The sequence below is a fragment of the Chaetodon trifascialis genome, chromosome 14 (assembly GCF_039877785.1).
Source record: "Chaetodon trifascialis isolate fChaTrf1 chromosome 14, fChaTrf1.hap1, whole genome shotgun sequence".
NCBI classification, from domain to species: Eukaryota; Metazoa; Chordata; class Actinopteri; order Chaetodontiformes; family Chaetodontidae; genus Chaetodon; species Chaetodon trifascialis.
Genome location: NC_092069.1, coordinates 6454877 through 6472515, shown reverse-complemented (window position 1 = coordinate 6472515; position 17639 = coordinate 6454877). Strand labels below are relative to the sequence as shown.

Genomic DNA, 17639 nt, shown 5'->3' with positions numbered 1-17639 from the left:
TAGTGTGGCATTGCTTTTACTTAGGTAAAATATCTCAGTAATGTCTCAAAAGTCCACAACCTGTTATATTTTGTAATAAGTTTTACAATTGTGACTCCTGCTGACGTAAGAAATGGCCAGATGTCCAGAGTTTCTTTTATTCTAAGCTCTTTTAGGGCTTGTCATCCAATGATGACTCCTATGAGGGCCTGAATTGTTTTGCAAAATATAAAACATCTATAATATTAACTGTATATTACTCTGATTGAATATAAAACATGCAATAAAACATAAGCCTTCTATGTCAAGGCACATGGAACATCATACACATGTAGCATGCTGCCCTCTCATGGACAGTAGTGCAAACCGTGCCACAGTGTTTCTTTTTTGTGGTCACTGACATAAATAAAAGAGCCATTGCTCAATTCAAAAGCAGATATCTGCCTTGTCTGAAGATAGATAATGAATAACATCCAAGTATGAATGAATCCTCTTATATGAGCAACACCAATCACCTTGGAGTTCAAACGAATATTCGTTCCGTCTGTCTGACAATGCAAATCATATCTGACTTCCACAGTGGGAAGTTATATGTGGTTTCTTTTCCTGGAACCAGTTCATACTCTAGAGAGAGGACCGACTGCATACATACATGCGTTTCGACCTGCGTATGCACAATGTTCTTGTTACAGTTCTTTGTCAGCATTGCGAGCGTATTCTGTCCTTGTTCAGGAGAGAATGGTCTTCTGCATGCTTACTCTCCTGGGGACATCATCATTGGAGGACTTTTCCCTCTTCACACACAAACCAATAGGAGCAGAATACATGGACCCCTCTCCTGTCATGCGTGAGTATGGCCTCATTGAAATGAATTAATCACATTTCTGAAATATAGAAGCATCTCAGAAATTTCATCTGCCCTCTGTCAATTTTTGAAGGTATGATTTGCAAATGTTCCTTCACATTCAAGTGATGATATACGCCATCAGAGAAATAAACCAGCGCACACCAAGGGTTCTACCCAACCTCACCATCGGATATGACATCTATGACACTTGTGGTGATGTCAGTTTTGCTATCAGAGCAGCGCTCCAGCTGCTGAAGAACCAGTCAGACCCTCAGAGGTGTTTAGTGCCTGAAAACTTTCAAGCTGCGTTACCTGAACCCAGAACAAAGGCAGTGATTGGTGAAAGGTATTCTGAAGTATCAATAGCTGTTGCACGAGTTTTTGCTCTGTCATCAGTCACTCAGGTTTGTCTTCTCTGTACTTGATATTGTCCCATTAGCTACAGTTCAAGATGCAAAAGATATTGAATGCCTTTGTATAGTTTGAGGAAACTGGTTGGATTATGACAGATTTCGCATCTATATCTAAGATGCTGTAACATATTCAATAATGGTAATGTCGTCTTTGTCTCTAGATTTAAATACATCACTGTTGCATGCAGAATAATCTCATCATGATTCCTGTTTGTTACAGATTAGCTACGCATCAACTAGTGAGCTGCTCAGCAGGAAGTTTAAGTTCCCCACTTTTCTGAGAACAATATCAAGTGATGAACATCAAACAAAGGCCATTGCTCAGCTGGTGATGCGGTTTAACTGGAAAACAGTGGCCATTGTAGGAAGTGATGATGAATATGGGAAGTACGGCAGTGACAAACTTGCGGACATCTTCGCTGGAATGAATGACCTGTGCGTTGAATTCATTGACATCCTGCCTGGTTACTTTTCTAAGAACAATTCCCAAACCCATGTGAGGATGGCTGAGCTGGTGAACAATATCAATAAATCCTCCGCCGAGGCCGTCATCATGTTCACCAAAAACACCAACGTTGATATAATCATGGAAGCAGCTATTAAACACAACCTCAACAGAACTTGGATTGCAAGCGATTCATGGTCCACCTCAACAAAGGTCTCTGCACTGCCAGGCATTGAGAGGGCCGGGGAGGTTTACGGATTCATCTCAAAGAGGAATGAAGTGCCTAGCTTTAAAGACTATGTCCTCTCAGTGTTCAACGGAACCACTGACGCCATTCTCGAACATTACCTGAGTAATTATCCACTTTGTTCTAATCAGTCTGACGAGAACAGAGAAAGCAACTGCTCACTACCGAGCAGCCAAGAGGTGTCCAAGCAATGTCTGGACATAAGCTGCTTGGCCGAGTACATTGACCAGCATGGATCATACAATGTCTACTTGGCTGTTCAAGTCATTGTTGAGGGTCTCAGGCGCTTACTTAAGTGTGACAACTACCAGTGTAAACACAGCCACAAGTTTACAGCCTCAGAGGTACAGTAAAGTTATCATACTGATGTATGTTTCATTGCTAACGTTTGGCTTTAAAGCAATAGTTTGATGTTTTAGAAATAAACCTATTTGCTGTCTTGCAGAGTTTGGTGAGAAAATGGTTACCTCTCTCGTATCTGTCTGATAATATAAGGCTGCAGTCAGCAGCTTGTTAGCTTAGCCTAGCGTAAAGACTGGAAATGGGAGCAAGCTTGGATCTCTTAAACATGTGAGGTATCATTTGTTAATAAGTGAGCTTTAGAGGTGCTGGTATGTGGATATTGTTTAACAGAACTGTTTCCAGCTTGCATGCTAAGCTAAGCTGCTAGCTGCTGGCTATAGCCTCAAAGTTTGTGGACAGTTGTGTGAGTGGTATCAATCTTCCCATCAGAAACTCTGCAAGAATACGAATAAGCACATTTCCCCCAAATAATCAAGCTCTTCTTTTGATATAGTTTCATGTAATTTGTCTCCACAGCTTCTTGTGGAAATCAAGAAAATCAACTTCACTGTGGACACCACACAGATATTCTTTAACCCTGACGGAGACCCCAGTTTTGGATATGATATTGTGTATTGGAACATGGTTGAATCCAGACAGCACGTACACATCAAAACCATTGGAGAGTACTGGCCAGAGGGAAAAATCAAAATCCCAGATGATCTTGTTAGAAATAAGCGCAGTCTGGTGGTGAGGTCAAGTTTTCATTGCATATTTCTTTCCCAAAGTAATTAATGAAGATCAAGTCATACCGATTCTGTTTTGTCTTTCAAAGGTGACTGTTTACAACTGCTCGAAAACATGTACACCAGGACAGGAGTTGAAAAAGCAAAGCAAACAGTGCTGCACTGGTTGTGTTCCATGTGCAGATGGAGAGTTTTCTGCTGAAAATGGTAAGTGTTTGATCATTCATCTCAAGCAAGAAGATCATGTCTGCAGACAGCCCAACAGTTTCCTTCTCATATGAAATATTCATCACCTCAAATAGTAAAAATCCAAGCATCTAAGAGGAGCTCTACCAAATGAGAATATCATCACAGTTATAGGACTGATGGTTCAAATGTCAATATAGTGAGACCTTCCATTTCACCAAAAAAGACACTTAACACATTTTAGAGAATTCCTTCAAGGCCTTCACCACATATATTATATGAGTCTGGAGACACATGGATGAAAACTGCAACTTGATTGGTTAGAAGAGACATATAAACATGAAGCAGTTATTATAATTTCTGTAATGCACTTTGTGTGTTAAGAAAAATGCTATATAAATAAGTTTCTTCGTCTTCTTCCTCTTATTATTATTATTATTACATAATGAATTCCAAAAAGTTTACATTGTAAAAGTTTAAAAACGAACTCTTTCATGAGTAGTATGCCAAATGTGATGTTTTGATGATTTATGTTCAGTTTCGAATTAATTTGCAAACATTACATAACCTTCCTGTACTGCACTGTACTGTACTGTAAGGGTGATCTGATGCTGTGGCTTGGTACTTCCCCATTTATGCAAAACAAAATGTTATACATGCATAAGGAAAGAAAAGGAATGCATTCTTCCTGATGTTCATGCAAAAATGTTCTTACTTTCACTGTACAGTTAAATTTGCATTCCTTTGCTTACTTCCATAGGTGAGAAGTGTCAGCGCTGCAGTGTAGAGATGTATTCCTCTCCACAGAGGAATAAGTGTCTGAACAAAACTGTTCAGTTCCTTCACTGGTCAAATCCCTTCGTTATCATTTTGACTTGCTTGGAAGTCTTTGGGATCATTGTCACCATTGTGTTTGCTATTTTGTTTGCAATCCATCGTAGCACTCCCATTGTGAAGGCCGTTGGAGGTTACTTGTGCTTCCTGGAGCTTTTTTCCTTGCTGGTGTGCTTCTGCCTAACGTTTAGCTTCACAGGGTTACCCACTGCAGGTTCGTGCATGGCAGGCCTGCCCGTCTTCGGCATGGCTTTCTCCCTCTGCATCTCCTGCATTCTGGCCAACCTGCTCCAAATCTTAGTGGGCTTCAACTTTGACACTAAGTTAGAGTCCTGGATGAAGAAGCTCAATCAGCCGGTGGCTGTGGTGATCATTATCTCTGGGATCCAGGTGGCCTTGTGTGTGCCATGGCTGTATTTTTACCCCCCATTTCCTCATCGAGAGATATTAAACATGGCCATCCTGCTGCAGTGTGACAAAGGCTCCACCAAGTTCTTTATAGCCATGTTGGCCTACAATGCTTTCTTAGCCCTGAGTTGTTTCCTGTTTGCATTCAAAGGTAAGCAGTTGCCAGATTTGTATAAAAATGCAAGTTTAATCACCACCAGTATGCTGCTGTTCTTAATCATTTGGATCCTCTTCATCCCCATTTATATCAATTTGTTTGGGATGTACAAACGAGCTATTGAAAGTGCAGCCGTTACCATTTCCAGCTACAGCATCCTCGGATGTCACTTGGCCCCGAAGTGTTACATTATGGTGTTCAGGAAAGAGATCAATAACCAGCAGGCCATTACCGAGTACATCAGGAAGCATTATGAGCAGAACAACATGGCTGTGGTGAGGTCATAATCTCACATGCACATCCGCAAGTATTTTGATGCTGGGTTACAGTTATCTGCACCAAAACACGCTTTGCTTTGGTGAATCACTGTGTGACGCTCAGGCTACTTTAATGTACTACACTGGCTACTTTACTTTTGATGTGATGTCTTGAAAAGAAATGATAATTTAAAGAAAAAAGGCACTGCAGTGTGTATGTAAGTGTTAGGCTGTGTAATATGTTAAGCTTTTACTTTTGATGTGCCTTTAAGTAATATATACTGCCATTTTTTGCGTATCATTGTTATATTTTTGACCATACTGTCTTATAGATAGGAGTCAGATACGCTGCGTAATTGACACATGAAATTTAGATTATTTTGCTCTTTTTGCTGCTGTAAACTTAATTACTTTATTTTGTATTGTGATTTATGTTTTATTAGAGTGTTTGTAAAGAGACAGATGGAGGCCAGTATGCTGAGTAAGTCCGCTTCCATTTTCTTTGTGAATACTGCAGGACAGCACCCCCTGTTGGTCCATTGCAGACAATTCATCTGCTCTGAAATAGGACACTAGGGGGTGTGAAGTATACAGCTCAAACTTTTCACTAGATATTACCACATGTAACATCTACATAAAGCACCAAAATGCCGGTTGGATCGAAGTCTCCATTTGTCATATTGCAGTATTATCCTAAACTTAATGTGTTGATTAAATTAACTCTCAACTGTAAAGGAGAACTAGACAGAAATATCAAATGATAGAAAAGTGTGCATTTATATACAAAAAAAGGTCAATTTCATGGCAAAGAACTGTTATACTACTGCTGTGGATGAACGAGTGCTATTTTCAGTTGATTATAAGCTGACATGCAAAATCAATTTCCTTGTGTGTCTGAAACTCAGCTGCAAGTGGAAAAGCAGAGAGAACCGTGAAAAGGAAAAGAAAAATCATCTGTAACACATGTTTTTTTCTTTTTAGCTGTTATATAACTGTGTGCGAAATTGAGAATGTCACACTGTGGCAACATCTGGCTTGAACCATTTCCCTCTGCAAACACTAGATGGGACTCTGGAAACGTCCTGTGAATGGCTCTCTGAGGGTTACTGCTACACATGCCTTTTGTACATATGGAACATTAAAAAAACAAAACCCATAATTCGGCTCTGCACCTAATGTTTTATTTATTAAAAAAATACAAAACTTCAAAGTTTCCATAGGAAAGCATTATGAATTTGCAATCCCGTCTCTTTCGTATCCATTTCAAATGTATGGTTAAGCACGGCTTCTTATTAATATCATGAATACACTTCTTGCCTTCTACAAGTTATAAAAACTAAAAGATAAAATAAGGAGGAGAAGAGGAGAGGAGCAATTTGCTTCTTGAGTCCCTGTGTTTTACGTGTTAATCTAGAAGATTGGTTTTTGGTGGCACCTGCAGCGACTGTGACCTGGACAAACACAAGGCTCACACGCTTGACAGGAGCACCTGAAATGTTTGTTTCGGGCATGTATCCATAGTACTGTCTGAGCAGTGGTTACAACTGATGTCGAGTTCTGACATGCACAATGTGGTGCATGCCTTTTCTGTTTCTGTGCACCTATACATATTCAGATTTTGTGTGGGGTAGACTGGCTCTGACCATAATCAGTCATGAAGCTACATTATGAATGCAAGTCTAAGAAAAACATTTTGAGGAGTAACACTCAACAGGTTCTGTACAGAAGTGGAGATCATGGAAAATATAAACATAGCAGCCATTTTTTGAGAATTAAATCACCCTTCCAACCACCTCTTTGCGAGTTTCTAGCTAGGGATGTGCTTCAGCTGTTAACAGGGCTTTCAATGGACAGTCTAGTAGCAAACTAACCCCCTTTACCTTTTGCAGGTCAGTTAGCGCTGGTGATTGCCTGGGCTTGAGGCAATCTGCTAGTGGGCTTTTTGATATTAAGTTAATAGCACTGGTAACCCTTCACCTCTTGGACTACTACTACAGTGCTGTGAATCATGTGGCGATGGGAAACCAATGAAATGTTTTGTGATTTATTTTGCAAAGCAACAGTTAACCTCCCTACACTATTCCAGTTCAGCAAATAGCTTCTTCATGTACTACAGTACACCTTACAGTCATCCCCCAAAATTAGTGCAGGAAGACTGCAGCAACAAGTTCATGTACAGAGTTGCCCTGTCACACGTCCTGGAACACACAAAGACACTCAGAGTGTGATTCAGCCTCATTTCTTTGAGGGTTGATCCCCAGCTTCCATACAGAACGCAGAAATTTGTGCATCATGTCCCTCTCATTCTCCTGTCAAGTAACTGGCCTTGAAATTTCATGTACATTTGGGGAAGAGGGAGGGGGGGAAAAAAAACAAAACAAATAGCACCTTCTCAAATAATTAATAAACAAAAAAGGATGCTAGAACATGTGATGTATCGCATGTGTTTAAACCACATGGGCATGGCAGGGCTTAGTGGACACCTCCAAGCTGCTCTCTCGACCACAGCAGGCTGGCACTTCAAACAGGCAAGATCCCTCTGCTGGAGTGGGAATGCCCTGCGAACAGATCTGCTGCACATGTTGCCTGAAGAAGACAATGCAGACAAAAGTTAGATTGTCAAAGAACGCAAGCTGCGCTTAAATTTTCCTCATTATCAGACTTTCAGAGAGTGATCCATTGCGAACTACTACTTTGGGCCTCTGTGACGCGTACTCACCAGGCGAGGCGGGACATGACATAGTGTATGTCAGGTCTTTGGAAGCCGTTAAAGGTGGAGGAGGCAGCCACGGTGTAGGCACCCATGTTCTCAAAGACCAGCCAGTCGCCCACCTGCAGGTCGGGCAGGTTACACTGCTCAACAATGCGATCGAGGCCGTCACACGTGGGACCCCAGATACTGCAGGGGTAAAAGACCTCGTCTGGCTTTGGCTTCTATTAGTGTTAAGAGCGGAAACACATACACACAGGTTAACACTGCCATTTACTTCACCTTCCACTGACCCATTTGTATGATGAGAGACTTTGTTGTCATTTCTATCCTTGAATTTCACTTACCTTATGTAGTGTTGGCAAACAGTGAGCATGGTCATAGAGTATACAGTTGAAGGATCCATACACTCCATCGTTGACATAGTACATCAGAGTCCTATCACTGGTTCCTTCGTCTTCCTCTGAAGGAAGCATAAATTTTTATTACTGAGAAAGGTTTCAAATCTGCTTTCAGAATAAAACATTTTTCTAAATCCTAATATTTTTTCTAAATGAAGGCTGTTACCGTCAGAGGCAGACTCGTCGTCCATGATGACCTTCTTGGCAATGATGTTGACAACCAGTGTGTAAGCAGAGGCCACATAAAAGCGCCCTGGCTCAGCAATGATCTTAATACCAGTGTCAACAGGGAAATACTTGTCCAGTGCTGGGTTAATTACTGCTGTGATCTGGCAAAGAATGAGAAGAAGAGTGCACAGGTAAATATCAGTCAAAAATAAATGCATTAAAAAGTCCAAAAGATATAATGTTTATGTGAAACATCACATAAAGAGTTGTAAGATACCTCTTCAAACTGCAGTTCCGCATCGTCTGAACCAGGGAAACCACCTCCAATGTCCAACAGGTCCATGTTGAAGCCCAGCTCATTCTAGTGGTCACAAAGAGTCTAAGTTTACTTTGCTTGGTGAAAAGCTGCACATCACAGTTGCATATGCCATTTATCACAACTCACCCCCATATCAAAGACACAGCGTGCATCAGCGATAGCCTGGGTGTAGGTCTCAGCATCAGTGCAGCCACTGCCAACATGGAAGCTTACACCGATCACATCCAGTCCCAGCTCTTTAGCCCGCTCCAGGAGGCCTCGACAAGCTTTGAGTGGGGCCCCAAACTTCACACTCAGGCGACACACTGCCTTTGAGTCATCCGTGGCAATCCGCAGTACCAGCCTGGGCACAAAGCAGAAACAGAGTTAGTCAAAAGAACAAAAATGGAGAGAAGGCAAATAAAAAAAAAATACCACTAAAGCATTCATATTATGGATGGCAAAGGGTCTCACTTGGCATTGTCATGACAGCGGGCCACTTTCATGAGCTCCACCTCGCTATCAAAGGTCATCATCTGGACCCCATGGGCAGAGGCATACTTGATCTGAGAAACTTGCTTGCAGGGGTTGGCATAGATGATTCTACTTGGATCCACTCCCAGAGACTGAACCAGCTGAATCTCAGTCTAGAGGGGGACAATGCAACAGTCAGCAAAAAAAAGTGCTAATTTAAAAACACGAGCTGCCAATGCAATTTCAGCTAGCCATCAAGAGAGCTTTGTATTGTGCTTTTCTGAGAACATCTAGTGCTAGGGAAATTTTCCAACATGCACCTTGCTTGCACAGTCAAAGCCAGTTCCCAGGGATGCTAGCGTCGTAACGACAGCCCGGCTGTCGTTGCATTTGACGGCATAGAATGGAGTGATGCGAGGCAGGGTCCTGACCCAGCGCAGATGTTTCTTTAGCACATCTCCCAAGTCACAGACGTAGAAGGCATCCCTGTCATCCTGTGATGGAGTGGATGGGAAAAGAGACATAAGAGTTGAATAAAAGCAGTTGTGTAACAAAAACATTTGCCAGTATAGAATATTACATAATACCCTGCAAATAATAAACAACACTGTGTGTAATAATAAAACTGACAAAACTGTAGTGTAGGATTTCGGTTGAACAGCTTGCTCTCAGTTGCACCCTGGTGACATTAAGTACATAACAAGTGGGGTCATCTGTGTATTCTCTAAGCAATGTCTCAACAGGTCACTTACTGTCATGGATGACTCATTGATCTTCTGTTCAACAGTATCTCGGGCAGAGAAACCCTCCTCCAGGAAAGAGAATTCAAACTCAGCAGGAGTAGAAGTGTTCATGGTCAAAAGAAGTCCTTTTGATTGGTCACTAGTAAACTGTAAGAGGGAGGGAAGAACATATTGAGACTGTATTCAGCCTTGAGAACAGTATCTTTTGTGTCCTTGACTACTGAAGTGCATTTTATTCTCCATCCAAGGGAAAGATTTCCACAGTGCAAGTGAGTGAATGACAATTCTGCTACAGTATTATCTGTACAAAACTACAATGTGATACTGAATCAAGTTGCAAACAACAGACAATGAGACACTTACTTGAATATGAAAGAGATGGAATTTAGCGTTGCCGTAACTCAGGTGCAGAGAAGCCAAGGTGGCTCACCAGTGAAGTTGAATCCTTTCAAATAAGACTCAAGGCCGGGGCCTGCTGAGTAGCCAGTGTGCGTTTTCCTAGAGCGAGGATTCTAGAAATAAGAGCAGTTGACAGTATTTTAACATAAAAAAAACCCCAGCATTTCCTCAGGAGCAAAGGCTGATTCAGGAAATAAGTAACAGAATTATCTACACTCATTTTTAATGGGCTTGAAGCTCAAGATCAAACTCGATATACAAATTAAAATTACAACATAATTTCAGAATGTTATATTTATATGTTTTTATTTATTTAAACACAAAGTTAAGAATTATTCTATGAAAACCATTGTAATCAACTTAAAACTGACAAGACTTGAGGCATGCGCAAGACATACACATCCAGTTTCTAATAGCGTTCCATTTTATAATGGCATGACAACTTGACACCATCTGCACAGAAACCGTCACAGAAAGGGCGAAGCGTTGAAGGCCCGCCCAGTGCACATTTAATCCAATTACAAAGAAGAACCGCCTTTAACTTACGACAATGGCATTAGAATGAACCAATCAGTGAGGGCACATGTAAGACATGACGCACACGTCAATATGCCGGTTCCGTTTAGAGCTCTTCATGCCATGAGGCGACTCAATTTTTAAGTTACCATTACAGTGGTTTGTCCCCGTTTATACAGCCAGCTCTACAACTTCTTCAGCACAACGTCAACTCACCAAAGTCTGTGGCCCCGAAAAGTTGTCATCACAAGCAAACGTTATGTCGGTTTGTTGGCAAGTTTTAACACGAGAATAACTAGTTGCTAGCTAACGTTAACCAGCCGTCTGACACACCGGCCACGTAACATACTAACTTTAAAGAAAGGTAACACTCTAGAGCGATTAAAAATTAAATTGATGTTTCGGTGAAATAGCAAGAATACCCTACCGTGGTTGATTCGGCTATGCCGGCTTTAAAATGAAGCCGGCATAGCCGAATCAACCTGCTAGCTAACGCTTGCTAAACTTAGTTTACAAGAATTTAGCAAAGCTAAAGTGAGACGTTCTTAGTAAAACGACTTCGAAAAGCTCTTTCTTACCTTAAAAAGCATTTACAAAGAGTTTGTCCATTAGACCAGGATCCTGGGATTAAAAAAAGCAGTTCGCTTCACAGTGAAGTCCGCTGCTAGAGGTTACGTCTTTCTCTCAAGACTGAAACTGAGTGGAAGCCGTAAAGGAGCCCGACAGTATTTATAGAGAGATCGTTACTGTGGCAACGCAGCCAGCTGAAACCGGCCTCCCATCCACGTATGAACCGGTTTGGCCTTGTCATTTCATCCACGTGGTGGGAAAGGGAACGCTAGATAAGTACCGCACACACAAGATCACAAAAGATAGCACAACCAAACCAAACAGGCCTTCTGTTTAGGTAAAATAAATAAATGAATAAATAAATAAATAAATAAATAAATAAATAAATAAATAAATAAATAAATAAATAACTGTTCCTGCCAGGTAGCTGGTTTGGTATCCCTCACAGGAATGTGGAGCTTCCATGAAAGAAATTTGCCCTGAAGTATCTTAGTTTGGACTGTGTGCCCAGACAGTCTTTGCCAGGCTGCAGGGCTCAAATGAAACGTGTCATGATAAATTGTAGGAGTTAAAATTACTCAACTACACACGTTTCAGTACATTTTCAAGGAAAAATGCCAGATCTCTGGTCCCAGATTCTCCAATGTGGCGATTTCTTTATTGTAAGTTAAATATCTTTGGAGATCATGCTGACCATTTCCATTTTATAGAGAAACCTATCAATCACAAAAACAATAATTCACAGATGAAGTCTACCTGACATCATTATGATGCACTACAGGCACAGGGGATGATCAGTTCCCATTGCCAGCTGCGATGGAAGAAACCTGCACTGCCTTTATGTTCATCCCAGAGATGCTCACTCACACGGCAGCAGGCTGCTGGCTCTGATGGCCTGCAACCTCTCAGTGATGTGACCTGACTTGACAGCCGTCTGCTCAATCTCTCTTGGAGTTGTTGACCTATCTGATGAGATTAAAGGAGATCACAAGATGACTCAGAGATGGCAAGGTGGCAATACAGCTGTGACAGGTATGTCACAACAGCTCTGGAAAGATGTGCAGATGCAGACAAGGAATTACTCAAGGAAGTGGTGCATTTTACCATATCTATATCCTTACTATGTCTATTTACTGTCAGCCATTGAAAATGGCGTGCAGGATTCTTAGAAAATCTCTAATTAGCAGCAAAATGCCTTTTCACCAGAACCCTAAAATCCCTGTCCCCAAGACATTTCCCCTTGACTGCACAGTCTAATTAGTTTAAAGGTTGCTTTCATAGACATTTGGTTTGCAAGCAGACATTACCAAATGGAGAAAAATGAAGAATTTGGTTACTGTGACCCAACAGTACATGTGGAAATGTTGCACAGGCAATGGTTCCAGGACACTAACAGGAAACCTTAGGGCTCCATGAAGGCCATATATCTGTGGGCTTTACTTAATATCTTTTCCAGGTCTTGAGGGCACAATCAAGATGGCATTCTACTCTTTGCACAACAGGGTTTCCATTCAAATTTTCTGCAGGGTTGGTGAATGAAGTAATTGTTTCCAAGCGGTTTGATTATCAAAAAGTAAAAAGCGCAGCCCTTTTTGAAATGGTCAAAAAGTTAAAATGAGGTTAAGCGGCAACATGTATGTATGATAACATCATCACTTTCATACACTTCAGTTTTCCTTCCAGTCCTGGCCTGAGTCTGAACTTCTTCGAGCAGGCCTCACCTCCTTCACAGAACCATGCCTGTCAGGCAGGAAGTGGGCCCACACTAATTCATTTTCAACAGATGTTTATCGGCTTGTTCAAAATCACAAGATCACAAAACACAACGTATTATGCAGCAAGCCCGGGTTACATTGTTTCTCATCATTTCCTTTTGTTTCTGTTTTTGTCCCTCTTCCACCAAGTGTCTGTCTTTCTACCCTCTCCTTCACCCTCCTCATGTAATGTCTATCTCTCGCTCTGTGTGGACTTTCTGTAATCATTTCTGTGGACCATTGTGACCTAACCCCCACATTTTCAGGGCCTCACAAAAGACAAGGATGATGATTGTTATTGGCCACCCACAAGATAGTGCAGTGTACGGGCCTTGGTGACTGTGTGTCATGTGTGTCACTGCTTTTGAATTTCTCTTCACTTTTTAGTTCGCTCACACTTGCACGATGAAATGCCGCAGTCAGTTTTACTGTTTCATCAGCTTGTGATCCTGTGCTGACCTGCTCTGTGTGCATAATATGCCTTGTGACAATAAGCAGATGAAACATACCACAACTTTCCCTCACATTTTGCAAGAGAATCAACTGTTCTCTACCTCATTTGGAGCAAATAACACCACTCAAGTGAGATCTCCTAAGCAATGTCCCAACACCAAAGATCAGCTTGTGGCATCATGGGGTACAAAGTTAAAATCTCCTTTTTGCACAACAGTAGTTATCTGCTCAGTGTCTGGTCTGTGTCTCTGCTTAAAAGGCCAGATCTGATGTCTTCTTCACCTAAATTGAAATGACTTACCTGGTCATGCCGCAAGCATACTGTGTATATACTGCAGGCAGTTTACTCTGTATTAAGTGTACAGTAGATATGATAATATTTGGTCTGTATGCCATTCAAAGTGTGTGTTTGATTGATGTACTAGCCATGAAAAGATTCTGTCAGATTACATTGTGAGGAAGTCGAGATCATGAAATGTGTTCATAACTAAGCATGTCACAGCTGTCTGCTGCATATTCCCAGTAGCGCACTGTGCTTTAGCATGTTCTCTGTGACCCCTTAATGCAAGACAGGATTTTGAGGAGGATATATAACTATGCAGCATTTCACAAGGAAAAAGGACGGGTTAGATAAAAGCTTGTGGGAGTAACATAACTGGATGTAGAAGAATTTGCTTTTCTTTCCTATTGCAGCAACTATCTCATTGGGGTCCTGATCCCCTGGTTGGAAGCCACTGGTTTAGATCACTAAATGTGGATTTTTGAAGATATTTCACCATTCATGCAACATTTTAATCAAACATCGAGTTTGAAATGTTTGCATTTATTGAGCTGTGACCAGCATTCCATAAGCATCTATTAATTATCATATGACAGTTAATACAGCCTATAAAAGGTGCAAAGTAGTTACATGATCATAACTGTGCTTTCACATGGTTACTCTGCATGAACTTATCACCAATAGAAGCAGCTGATTCATTCATTAATTTAAACTCATGAATTCAAATAGCTGTGGGGTCTGAGGTCAAGGACTGGAGCTGTTCACACTTCATAAGACGTTAACAGAACAAAATCCATGAAGGCTTGACCTCAATATACCTGAGTATTTTTGGCTGGCCCAGACAGCTACTTATGAGATCGGAAATCTTACGGTTTCTCTGCATGGCTCCTGGCCCGTTCAAGCAGATGGTACTTGTGGTGTTTCTTTACTATTCTGACTCTGATCCATTTGTCATCTCAGATTAGACAGAGTGACTTTGATGGGGCGAGCCCCCAGCAGCATGTGACACACAGGCAGCTTAATCAATTTAAAGCTCTGATGACAGACTCCACCCAGACAGCTGGGTAGACTTAAAACAAGTCACCACACAGCCGCTGATCCATGACTAGCCAGCCACAGAGAGGAAGAGCATCACTGTAAACTGTGTTGCAGTCTCTGAATTTAGATACAAACCCGAGGTCGGTTTTGTTACGTCAGTGCAGCTTGGCCTAAAAGAAGCAGGGGATGCAATGCGTCAAAGGCATTCCAAGGAAAGAATGGAGTTAAATGTATTTTCATAAAATGTACAGATAATGGGTGGCTTGTAATGTAGGTCCTGCTGTAGTGTCTGGCATGTTACCGCAACGCCCTAAAATAGTAAATTGAAAGTTTAGTCTGAGCTCAACCATGGTCAGTTCATTCACACACAACCCCTGCCTTCTGGACATCTTGTCCAGGTACAGTAGTCTATGTTTAGATGCATGTCCTCGCTCTCTGGACCATGTGTATACAGAGATTGCAGAATGAAATCTTAAGAGTTTTTAAAAAGACACTATTTGAATTGCATTGCACAGAGCTGGAATTTAGAAAAAGGTCACCAGCAGCAATAAAGGAAACATTCCTGCCTTCCCTCTGCCTTTTTAAAGCAAGCCTTTTGTTGAACAGCGACCACTGTCTTTGGCAATTTATGGATAATAATAAACATTGAAACATAGTGAACAGTAGCCCAAGCAGAACAGAGCTATGGAATGACTCAGCAGCTTTCATACCTGCCTACAATTTGCTGTAGCTCGAGTGTCTTCGATTGAGCAAAGTTGTCACATCTCCACCCAGCTTCTCACATTCATTCTGTTGCTTGTTCTCTCTGTTGTGCCGTTCCAGTCTAGTTTGCATTTGCCTTATCTCCACTACATTTTCACGGGTTAATGTGTGCAGCCACAGGGGCACTGACCCCCAGGCCTCCACCCAAAACTGCCACAGATTCTTCCATTCTAAAACCTTTCAAAGCTGTGTATCTGACCCATTTGTTTTGCATGTATTGTCGGCTGCCGCTTTGGTCCAGAGTGAAATATGTCAACAACTTTGAAATGGATTGTCATGAGATTTTGTACAAACATTTATGATCCATAGGGGATGAAGGTCCTGTCTTCTCCTCTATAACCAACGTGAGGTTGATATATACATTTCTGTTCTTTTATTGAAATGTCTCAACATCTATGTAGATGCACTGCCAGAGCATATTCAGGCATTAATTTCCCCCAGAGGATGAATTTTTGGTGTCTTGATAACTATTAAATGGACCAGCCATTTGGATTTTGGCACAAACACCAATCTCGCCCTCAGGATGAACTCTAATAACTTAGGGGATCATTTCATTAAATTTGCACAACGCAAAACTAATGACATTATCAGCCTCAGCTGTGCTTTGCAAATGTTGGCATGCTGCTTCTGCCAGAGGATCCTGGTTTTGTGCATGCTTGCTCACAGTCTCGCTGTCATTGCTTATTACGATACTTGAACAGAGACACAAGCTATTAGCATGCTTTTTTTTGGGAACAAGTCAAAATGTCTGCTGTGATAAAGGCCTGTTGTCAGCTGTGAGTATGTTAGCATACTGACTTTAGCATTTAGCTCAAAGCACCACTGTGCTACAGTACAGTACATCCTCACATAGCCGCCACTGTGGCTGTAGACTCTCAGTCTTATTAAACAAAGACCCATGGACCCATGCACAGCATCCCTCCACCATGCAATAGGGACATACTGCTAGTGTGGAGGAACTGTGTGACTGCAAATCAAAATGAACTCTTCCTTAAATGATTGTGTGCCTTGAATCTGAATGTCAGAATGTCTCCAGATTTCCAGCATCATTCCTGTACAGGTCCTCGTACCCTGTCCTGCGCTCCTCAGGCGGCACCCTTCAAACTGTTCCCACGGCCCACCTCATTATGGGTTTTTATTACAGCTGCACAGTGTTTTCATCTTGACTAGATGTACATCTTTGTGCATTTATTCTTTTTGGATTGACTCTGTATAGCAATTTGTAACTGTGTTGTGAAAAGCGTTATACAAAGGAAGTTTATTATAATCATTATTATTTGTGCTTACAAACTATTTTACAAAGTCAAAGAGCAGAGATGATAATCCTAAAACGTATTTTCACTGCACACACAATTGTCAACTTGCCGACCTGCTAACTGTGGTGCATCAGGGAGAAGATCCCATGTCTATTCACTGTTGGCATCCCTCTGTCTTTTGTTGTCTGGCGGAGCGCTGCTGCTGACACATCTGGGCCACATCTTCAACAACCCATGAAAGCTTTCTGTGACAGTGTCCCGAGTTTATTTTGTGTCTGTGTACATACAGCTGTCTGTGTACAAGAGTCAGTTTGAATACAAATCACTTTACTCTTTAAGTGCGGTAACATCAAGAGCAATGTCTCACTGATTAAAAACATGGAAATTATATTTCTGAATGTGACAAAATGTTCAAATATGTGTCATTTGTGTATCTAAACACTCCATGAAATTAACAATGATTTAAAGTCAGCCTGATTACAAATCATATCAGCAGGTTGTTATGATGAAATCAGCGTCTGACCATGCAACAGGCCGACTTGCCCACTTGTCAGCCCTGGAGTGATGAGAGGAGAGTTGTTTAATCTGGCTCTCTGCTGACTCATCATTTCTTCTTCTTTCAAGTTTGAGTTGCCCAGAGTTGGTTTGCTCGGCAGTGTGGAGACCAAGTGATCGTATTTTCACTGGAACATCTTTTATGCTTTCCTGGGTTGGCCTGAATCTCTGCGAACAGGCTGCATCAGCACATTTCACTCCTTTGATCCTTTTGGGGAAAAAGGCGTGGGCCCACGCTTCACATTTTGGGTGTCATGGATCTGCCATTAATGGTTATATTTGATCTGTGAAATTTAAGATGAAAGGAGCAGAAGTAAAAGAGCAAACCACTGCGTATGTCTTAGACCACTTCCAGAGGCAACTGTGTTAAGATTTAAAGTCCTTGTAATGTAAGATGGCCTAACCAAGGTTCAAGAGTTGGATGGCGTCTGAGCTGAGCAGCTCTGCATTTGATAATATGA

General features: G+C 41.5%; 2 protein-coding genes across 2 annotated transcripts; one reads left to right on the top strand and one right to left on the bottom strand.

Annotated features, from left to right (window-relative positions):
• The first annotated feature begins 656 nt into the window (after positions 1-656).
• LOC139342088 (G-protein coupled receptor family C group 6 member A-like) lies at positions 657-4939 on the top strand. The gene is made up of 6 exons (XM_070978977.1): positions 657-826; positions 918-1230; positions 1460-2275; positions 2751-2963; positions 3049-3166; positions 3906-4939. Exons 1-6 carry the CDS (start codon positions 657-659, stop codon positions 4829-4831), a joined length of 2556 nt encoding a protein of 851 aa, XP_070835078.1. The 3' UTR covers positions 4832-4939.
• Positions 4940-5960: 1021 nt separating this feature from the next.
• Positions 5961-11212, bottom strand: odc1 (ornithine decarboxylase 1). The gene is made up of 11 exons (XM_070979819.1): positions 11089-11212; positions 9959-10107; positions 9605-9742; positions 9173-9346; positions 8853-9025; positions 8526-8742; positions 8358-8441; positions 8079-8241; positions 7859-7974; positions 7521-7735; positions 5961-7387 (listed from the first exon to the last, which is right to left on the bottom strand). The coding sequence occupies exons 3-11, from the start codon at positions 9704-9706 to the stop codon at positions 7249-7251; spliced, it is 1383 nt and encodes a 460-aa protein (XP_070835920.1). The 5' UTR covers positions 9707-9742; positions 9959-10107; positions 11089-11212; the 3' UTR covers positions 5961-7248.
• Positions 11213-17639: the final 6427 nt, after the last annotated feature.

Excerpts from the sequence above, each read along its gene's own strand:
- LOC139342088 (XM_070978977.1), top strand. The coding sequence starts at position 657 with ATGTTCTTGTTACAGTTCTTTGTCAGCATTGCGAGCGTATTCTGTCCT. Across the intron at positions 827-917 it reads GGACCCCTCTCCTGTCATGC|GTATGATTTGCAAATGTTCC; the intron begins GTGAGTATGGCC and ends CAATTTTTGAAG. Across the intron at positions 3,167-3,905 it reads AGAGTTTTCTGCTGAAAATG|GTGAGAAGTGTCAGCGCTGC; the intron begins GTAAGTGTTTGA and ends TTACTTCCATAG.
- odc1 (XM_070979819.1), bottom strand. The coding sequence starts at position 9,706 with ATGAACACTTCTACTCCTGCTGAGTTTGAATTCTCTTTCCTGGAGGAG. Across the intron at positions 9,026-9,172 it reads GCTTTGACTGTGCAAGCAAG|ACTGAGATTCAGCTGGTTCA; the intron begins GTGCATGTTGGA and ends GTCCCCCTCTAG. Across the intron at positions 7,388-7,520 it reads GTCATGTCCCGCCTCGCCTG|GCAACATGTGCAGCAGATCT; the intron begins GTGAGTACGCGT and ends TGTCTTCTTCAG.